Here is an 8,868-nt window from a genome sequence, read left to right as displayed (position 1 = left end):
AAACAAATGTGGTAACTGTATGTTAGAGGAAAATAATGATCGGACGAAGATGGAACTTCAAAATGAAATGAAACTGTGTTGTTGATGTTTGTAAGCTTGAAATATAAATGTAACGCAGTTTTCATGCATTCCAATGCACTTATATTATTATCCTTCTAAGGTGTATTATCCTTTGTTTTCATATATTCGTCGCGGTTCGTATCTTTTTTTTTGGTTTATAATTCATTAAAGGGAAGATGTTGGTGCCATGCTTTCTTGATACAATTTCATGAATCAAGATCGCCACACTGATTTTTCAACAGAATGCAACGCATCTGATCAAGTCAAGTTACATAAAATGTTTGACTGATCCAGAGAAGATGTATAATATAAAACAAACATATTGAAACATATGTATAAATTATAACATTCTTTATATTTATCATGATTAAAGCTAAAAACCGATAACAAATAAGTAAAATGCGAGTACACAAAGAAACAAGAATTAACAATGATCACATATTAATCTCTTATATATAACATAATATATGTACCGCTTAGCTATTGTTGCACTTTAGATCACAGGTGATACAATAGAATTATTGCGTGTCATATTGCATACATAATGAATACAACAGAATTCTTGGAAAACCTTCAATTTTTCTCATTAAAATAGATTGACATAAATTTGAAATAAATTATAAATATTTCCTAATTGAGTGTTCCTTCTTCGGCTCTACTAGGAGACCGTACTATGCTAAGTAACGGAAGACATTATATAACTCCTACGAACATGAGATAGATTCCAGAATTAGAGCAGGAAAATATATATTTTGATTATCTTCATAAATATTTAAAAAAAAAAACTTATGGAAATAAATATTTTTACAGAGTATTTAGTTATGACGCAATAATAAATTCAGAGACGCTTGTAAAAACAAGCAGTACAGTGTACAATCTTCTGTTAATAAATGAACCTCATATTTTGCGGCACTTGGGTACACTTTATTTGCACTGGTTTCTTTTATTCGATTTGAAACCATTCAAGGAATCTACAAATTTATAGCATCTCTTTTGAAAACCTGCTGTATGCATCTTACTGACAGATTTGATAGAAAACACTTAAGATACCACATAACTGAAGAAACCAGCCAGTTATAAGGTATCTTCAGGTTTATAATTTAGTGTATATATATATTTATACGTATATATAAATTATGAGGACTACACTCATATTTTACATATTAGTAAATAAATAGTAAAACAAGCATGTTATATAATCTACACAGTAAAATTCCTTTTTAAAAGCACATTGCTTTTAGGATATTCAATCAAATTTTGTGAGAATATTTATCACAAAGTACAACAAAATGAAATCGGTAGTATTCTTGATAGAACGGCATGGAGATTATTTTTATGTTTACATACATGTACATAATATGTGGTAAAAGTCTGATATAATAATTACACGATAATATAAAGTAATCAATTCAATCTTGATAATCGTTATTCTTTACGTATCTTAAAAGCAATGCACTTGATCTGATATAGCACATGAACATTAAGTTTTATTGCCTCAAATGCAATTGTGAGACTTGCGATAGATGTAGTCTTTATTCATAATATCAACATAAAAATATTCACAATTATTATCGAAAACTTTGTTGATCTCTTTTCGCTAAATAAATATACTTAGATCTTTTCATCCCGGCTAGTTACGATTTCGATAACTCCCTAGCTAATACACTTAGATAGCTATTTAATGTAGATATTTTTATAGACTTTGTTTTCTTCACATTTGCCCCTTCATGCACGTGTACATGCCTATTTTTTCAGACTAAATTACGCGCATGCTTAGTACGTATTGCATCACAGGAAGAGTTTAATACTCGACACACGAAAGAATAGTACCGAAATAGTCGCGTGCATGTAAGTCAAACATATATTATTATTTATGTTGTGTGTCGAAGCGTAACAAATGGAATATCATCTGTTATTCTATCTAATACGAAAATTTTGAAGATTGATACTCTCCACTGGATGTTGAATAAATTTGCAATGCAAGTTTGAAATACATGGTACTTAAACCATCACATTTCACAAACAAATTTTGTGGCAGCTGTGAAAACGTTGTTACGTTTTAAATATTTACTATATACCATAATATGGATATAGTAACATTATAAAGTAATTTTTGTCTTCCACTGTGATATCAATTACCTACAATTCTTGTACATGGTTTTATATGTATGGATGTAACGCCAGTGCCCTACCACGTAAACCTCTCTGACCTCCGACTCCTCCCTTTGGTATAACATATCCTCCAGCATGTTTAGCTGTTCCTTCTTCTTCCAAATTACCATTGCTCTCAATTAAATCGCGCAGCGGCCAACAAGCTAAATGACGTGATTTTCCATGGCGTGCTAAGACATGATATCCTTGTCTGAAATATGTACAATTCACTTTCCTTAATCGATAATATCAGATTTTCATATTGATACTTTCTCTCCAAATTATGAAACTAAAACTAAAATATAATAGATCTAATTAAAAATGTACCTAGATGAAATTAGACCCACAAGTAATGCCCAATGGGCTTTATGGCCTCTTTTCAAACATGGGGCGTGATTAAAATCAGAATCATATGGAATCAATACCATAGCTCCGTGAGCTAAAGCATGAGTTAGGGTATCTGGACATTGTTGTAAATCTACTAAAATATCTGGTCTGTGGTCGGGTAAATATTCAGCTGCTAATGTACCCATAAAATCAACGCTGTATACTTCCCCATGTTGCGTAAAGCCTCTCACACGTGCTTCTGCTAAAAGTTGACTTACAGAAACTGGTTTTGTATATTCTTGTGATGCCATAGCAAGTGCCACTAAACCACATCTATTAAATAATATAGCATTATTATATATATTAACATAGCTTATCGAATAGCATTTGTCAACAATAAGTTGGAAGTAACACTTACTGTGGTCCATCTTGCAAAATTGGCTCAACTTGACAAAAATATGTGACTTCGGCATCCTTTAACTCATTTCGAGCTATTAGTTTCTCAATCTCTGCCTCTGCAGAGGTAAGGGTAATTTTGGCCCACGAAGGCAGAGAATCCGCATCGCTTACTTCTGTTTTCTCGCACATAGGTGCCTCTGGCAAACTTGGGAGAGGTGGAGGTGGTGCTGGCATTTCTCACAAAATAAGTGCTATATGAACAACTACTTTGTTCAATTAACAAATATCTGGATGAACACTATAATATAATGGCCACAATTCCACAGCTATGAAATCATGCACCTATGTTTGAATATTTTCAATTCCAGAATTGCCATTTCTTAGTAGTACTTCTGTTCATCGCCAGACAACATAGTATTTTCTATTCATTGCAAATGCTCCGCAGAATTCTTTGCACAGATCCAAGCTGAAATGTCAGTAAAAACACAGCATGCTTCTTGCAATGTAATACATAATATAAATCAAAAAAGAAAATTATTAAAAAATGCTGGAACATTAATTATATACTTTTAAGAAAATGTCGAAACATCAAAAACTTAGAATAAAAAGTAAACCAAATTTTTACACCCTTTACGTAAGAAAAACACTGATCTTACACGATCGCAACACTGTCAGAATTACATTTATATATTATTCATTTAACCTTGAGAAAGCTATTACACCAAATCTGTCATTATTTCAATAATCATGAATTGCAAAAATCTCGGGCAATAACATTCAACGCAATTATTGTCGAGTCACCAATTCACTTAATGCGACAAATTACATCGATAATTTCATTTTATTCCAAAAACTGTTAACTTTTTCTTATAAAATCTAACGCAAAAGAACATACTCGTTGCAAAAGTTCTAATGGCAGCACATTGCACGACCGACATTGAACAGAATAATATATACGGTAATCGTATTTCGTATAATGGAGTCTCCATTACTGATTTAACGTTAATCTATCGTCGTTCTCGAGATTCAATTACGATCAAACAATGAACCGGGCGGGTCAGTATTTGTTTATCGTACCTAGAATGCAAGAAAATTGCAGCAGCACGATTTTGACGTTTACACGTCTCTCTTATACACCCTGTGACTCATGCACATATATTATGTAATTCTTCGATAGAAATAAGAATTAACACCCGAGTGTGCTGACGTGATAATACTAAGGACTCGTATGGGTGCACAACGATTCTTTAACGAACGACAATTACTCGCTCAATACGTCTACAATTCGTTCCTCTTGAGGAGCCTTCAGACTAACATAGCACCGTATGCCTTACTTGCAGGCGTATGACTCGATATGCAGTCTGATAAGAAATTTTGCGTAGCTGCTGCAGCTCCGCAGATGATTCACTAGTTTAGGTAAGTGCATTGTTTGCCAGAACCCTAGTCTCGGGAAATATATTGTTTATCTCTTTTCACTTCGACCTGAACTGGAACAGGTGCAGGGATTTCGGTACGTATCGCATGAGATTGTACACCCACGCGACTACCATTGATAAAATCTTCTGAACCAGTTTGATAACACCACGAGAACTGATTGGCTAAGAGTAACTAACCTCGCTACCAATCCTCGACTGACTTTAGAACAGGATTTCATACGAAACAGTCTATTGCAAGGATGTAAAATCGGTGCTCGCGAGCACTCTAGTGATACTCCCTTCATGAAAAGATACCGTCTCTATACCTGCTTTTACCTATTTGATTGAACACTGCATAGAACTGCTCATATACACAGTCCCGGCACAGACGAGATATAGAATAGACATGGTAAGTTTATGGGACTTGGTATCACATGTTCTGAATTACCGACTGTGTAAAAAATCAAAGGTTTTGCTCTGCCCTCTACGCTTAGAGAATGGTCAATAGGAAAACTACATCAAACAAAATGATCGAAGTTGACCAAGTAGTAAATATGGTAAACCAGTGTGTAAACGTATCCGTTGCAATATTGCCATGCTTCAAATTCCCAACGCGCGAAGTTATTTACTGTACTTATTATTTCATTTTTGCTACGAGTGTGTCGTCATATGATTTAGCGACAACAAATGTACAAGGCACGTACATTTAAACGAAGGAAGTAGTATTTATTCAATAGAACTTCATAACAATGCAGTTTTTATTAATTTACAAACATAAATATTTTTATAAATACATTTACTATATAAAGTACAGCTATAAAATTTGTATAAGAAATTATTTTGATTAATTATACAGTTGTAGAAAATTCTTCGATAAATTATATACCAATAATTTTTATTTCAGTAATTAAAATTTTGATAAATAAAATCGGAATTCAATATACATTTTTATTTAAATCATAATATTTCTAATAAAATTGTTCAGCATTCAGGACAAAAATGTATAACACGCTTTTAGGTATTTTTTTAAATGTAGATATAATTTACTTAAGTCTGTGCACATAAATACAATTAAATAAATGAAAAACGTGTTCTTCTTTATTTCTTTGTCTTAATATTACATTTTTGTATATACTCGTAATTTCTCATAGACATTTATTAGAATATTAAACATAATTTACTTGCATAATATAATCGGCTAAGTTCTTATCGTTTTCCTAACAATTAATTTTGATATCTGGAAAAACCAGAACTATTGTCCCATAGAAATTTAAAAAATAATTTTATTTTAAGTTACTGCATTATGTTACTGTTGAAACGTCGCAACGGTCAATTCAATGAATAAAGAATTTTTTACATGGGTAACACTACTGATTTTGTCATTTAAAATTTCATATTTTTGATTCTCATTCCTATCTCTTATAGTGCTGCCATGCAAAACCAGCTTTAGTTGATATGACAGAACGTGGCATGAAAATGGTAAGGGGTGCTAGTACCCCCGAGGGCTTGTGACAAAATCTTACATTGTATATTACGTCTATCATATATCCCGTTTGTTCTTTCTGTTAGATCAACGGCTTCTCGTGAACATCTCTGTATTATGTAGTTTATGACGGAAAAAAATAGGGAATTTCTTTGGATATCTGTCAATTGACAGATGTTGTTACCACTGACATAATATTACCGTATCAATAAATGTGTTCATAAATAAATCAAACCGGTATCTGACAGAAATATTTTTGATCTACTCATTAATAAACGCGCGATGTCAACGCGCCTAAAATGTTCCACAAACGACACTATTGCTCACGTGACACATCTGTGTTTGCAGAAAAGGATGAAGGAGATTATGTTCGCCCCTGAATTTTCCTGCTATGTAAATTTGTATCATAGTTGCTAAGAAAAACGAGCAGTTTCATTCTTTCTTGTCATGAAGCAATCACAATATTACTACATTCTCGATGACAAACCCTGTACACATAACAATTCCTAGAAGTGATTGTATATTTATTTAAGTCTTTTATACGACTTTTTTTAATAACGGCCACAATTTGAAAGGGAATAGACAGTGGTCATCTTTGATTTGTATCTATGGTGTGTATTTATCTTTTATATATTGAAGTTGTATCATTGTTGGAATGCCTGTTCAGTGTCAGCCCGTCAAGTTAATGAGGAACTTGTTACATGACACATCTGATGAAGTAATATAAGTGACAGTTAAATGTTTTGTTGACCATTAGAAAAAAAAGGTGTAAACTTACTTTGTGTATTGACTGTTAGAAACGACTTGCGTGTTAGAAAGTATTGAGTGCATATCATACCGTTTTGGTACATCTTGACATTACAGATGTGTAATCATAAAAATAAACTGATGATTTTTCCCATATAAAAAGAAGTATTAATATTTTCGTAGTACACGATGAATTTTCTCGCGACATAGAATATAAATAATTGCGGTTTGTACATATTATAAATAAAATCTTTATAACTTTATAATACTTATACATTAATTAAATTAAAGTAATTTGTCAGAAATATAAGAGTAAATGTAGGAGTGAATATAATTTTAATGATCCATCATTATATAATTGTTTATTAATTATCATTAATATATTGATAATGTCCACACATATGTTTTAGGCTTTACGTATGATGTCAGCAATAGTGCCAGGCACACATAATGTAATTGATGCTAATCAAACTTATGATCATGCAATCGAACGACAGAAGCTATTGGAAGATTTACTGGCTATTGCAAAAAAGTGTCACATTAGGTTTGGTGGGCGTATTGAATTAGCAACTGAATCAGATATATGTGTTACACAGTTGTGTCACATATTTGAATCAATCTTTAGTCATGGATTACGTATAAATTGCATAGAAAAAATAAATTCAGCCTTAAGGTATTAAAAAAGTGTGATACAAAACATTTCTTCGTGTATGATATACTATAAAATATTTTTCTTGCTTTTATTAATTATCTCTTAAATGATAGCTATTATAACAATGACTATTCATTAGATAATATAATGTGATGACTAATATAATTTATGACTGTGCAGCTTACTCTTTTAACATAAATTTGGTGTATCTCTCTAGGCATGTATCTGATATAGTGTCTGGTGGCAATATAAAATCATGTAATACATCAGATGTAGCGTTCTGGCCATATATAAAAGAACAATTAACATGGCACGAACAAGAACGGTTTAGTGTATTAAAACAAGTCCACACAGATTATGGTAGGGGCAGAGCATGGCTAAGAGCTGCTTTAAATGAACGTTCTTTAGAACGTCATTTACATGCTATTATTGACCCTAACATATTATCTTCTTTTTATGAAGATTGGGCATTTTTACTTGACCAAGAAAGAAGTGCAGTATTGCCAAATGTAGCTGCAGGTATACAAATGATATGTATTCTTTATGCTTCATACTTTCTTGTTTCATCTTCCAAAATCAATTAAATACTGTCTTTAATTGTTAGGACTTGGTAGTATTTTGTTTGCTATTAGGATAGATAACGAAGAATTGGATAACAATGCTAGAGAAAAAGAAATTGAAAAACAAAAAGTTTCACTGTCAGAACCAATTATATCTACTTCAATACCAGGTAATTATTTCAAATTAGTGTAATTATTGACTACAATTAAATCTATTATGTGCATCATTGTAATTGCATTGATATTGAAACTAGGGCCTATTTTAAAACAACAGAAACAGAGAAAAAAAGTACCAACTCATATAATTTCATTTGATAATGATACTGATGAACAAGAGATTACAGAAGCCAACATTTCAGTTAGTGCGCCACCAACCTGTTTGAATTCTCCTATTGTAAATTCGACTAAGGACTCACCATCGTCTTGCGTATCAGAATCTCAATCTGAAATGTTATCAAATAATGTGAATTTAACAGTCAGTCAAGAAAATTCAGACTGGGAAAAATGGTAAATCAATGCACATCTACAAATATAAATAATTTTTCAGATCCTATTTTATAACAATATTTTAAAAATTTTCAGTGAACCATTTGAAGAGGAAAAAGTATTAACGCCAGTTACCGATTCTAGTAATATGGGTGGTCTTGTTCCTGTTTCGCCTTTAGATCAAACATTAGATGACATGTTAATAGCATTGCCAAACTACTTAGATGTATGTATTTTATATATATTTTTTTTATATGTATGTATTTTATTGTATATATATACATATATAATATAACATTCAGCTAAATAATTATAATTCAGAAGTATCGAATATTTCATTCGCGTTTTTTTGTCTAGGATTCATCTGAAGTCACAGAAGCTGCAGTGGAAGCTACTGAACCATTAGTAGGCTTAGACATTCATGCAGATAGTGAAAATTTAGATATAGAAGCATTACGAGTAAAGCTTTTAGCGATGAACGAAATTTTAGAACAAGCTAGGGAAGATGCAGTGGCTAGTAGGTCTCAACTTGCTCGGTTACAAAGACAACATCAAAATTATCTTGAAAGACATGAGTTACAGATACAA

The 8,868-nt window shown here is 32.0% G+C and overlaps 2 protein-coding genes across 10 annotated transcripts in view; one reads left to right on the top strand and one right to left on the bottom strand.

The window, feature by feature from the left end:
- Window positions 1-790: 790 nt before the first annotated feature.
- LOC116426609 (actin maturation protease) lies at window positions 791-4,707 on the bottom strand. 7 transcript variants are annotated; one of them, XM_076369910.1, is made up of 4 exons: window positions 4,689-4,707; window positions 2,957-3,403; window positions 2,539-2,871; window positions 791-2,422 (listed from the first exon to the last, which is right to left on the bottom strand). In XM_076369910.1, exons 2-4 carry the CDS (start codon window positions 3,169-3,171, stop codon window positions 2,221-2,223), a joined length of 750 nt encoding a protein of 249 aa, XP_076226025.1. In that variant the 5' UTR covers window positions 3,172-3,403; window positions 4,689-4,707; the 3' UTR covers window positions 791-2,220. The 7 variants fall into 7 exon arrangements, with proteins under 7 accessions (XP_076226025.1, XP_031831639.1, XP_076226024.1 ...); XM_031975779.2 differs by having other exon boundaries at window positions 4,551-4,702; XM_076369909.1 differs by having other exon boundaries at window positions 4,679-4,697.
- A 1,322-nt stretch (window positions 4,708-6,029) lies between these two features.
- The window catches only part of LOC116426495 (sorting nexin-29), a 5,959-nt gene continuing 3,120 nt past the window's right edge, over window positions 6,030-8,868 (top strand). The window contains exons 1-7 of one of the 3 annotated variants that reach the window (XM_031975504.2): window positions 6,030-6,553; window positions 6,993-7,255; window positions 7,452-7,753; window positions 7,839-7,964; window positions 8,154-8,301; window positions 8,377-8,506; window positions 8,638-8,868. The exon at window positions 8,638-8,868 is cut by the window's right edge and continues 11 nt beyond it. In XM_031975504.2, the coding sequence (XP_031831364.1) occupies window positions 6,491-6,553; window positions 6,993-7,255; window positions 7,452-7,753; window positions 7,839-7,964; window positions 8,154-8,301; window positions 8,377-8,506; window positions 8,638-8,868 (1,263 nt within the window). In that variant the 5' untranslated portion in view covers window positions 6,030-6,490. Of the gene's footprint in view, window positions 6,809-6,992; window positions 7,256-7,451; window positions 7,754-7,838; window positions 7,965-8,048; window positions 8,302-8,376; window positions 8,507-8,637 lie in introns of all 3 variants that reach the window. The other 2 variants (XM_031975502.2, XM_031975503.2) reach the window with 2 other exon arrangements.

Source organism: Nomia melanderi, chromosome 8 (assembly GCF_051020985.1).
Source record: "Nomia melanderi isolate GNS246 chromosome 8, iyNomMela1, whole genome shotgun sequence".
Classification (NCBI taxonomy): domain Eukaryota; kingdom Metazoa; phylum Arthropoda; class Insecta; order Hymenoptera; family Halictidae; genus Nomia; species Nomia melanderi.
This window is presented reverse-complemented; position numbering and strand designations above follow the sequence as displayed.

Coding starts and splice junctions, on each gene's coding strand:
- LOC116426609 (XM_076369910.1), bottom strand. CDS start 3,171: ATGCCAGCACCACCTCCACCTCTCCCAAGTTTGCCAGAGGCACCTATG. Junction 2,872..2,956: donor ATTTTGCAAGATGGACCACA/GTAAGTGTTACT, acceptor ATTATTTAATAG/ATGTGGTTTAGTGGCACTTG. Junction 2,423..2,538: donor GTGGGTCTAATTTCATCTAG/GTACATTTTTAA, acceptor TACATATTTCAG/ACAAGGATATCATGTCTTAG.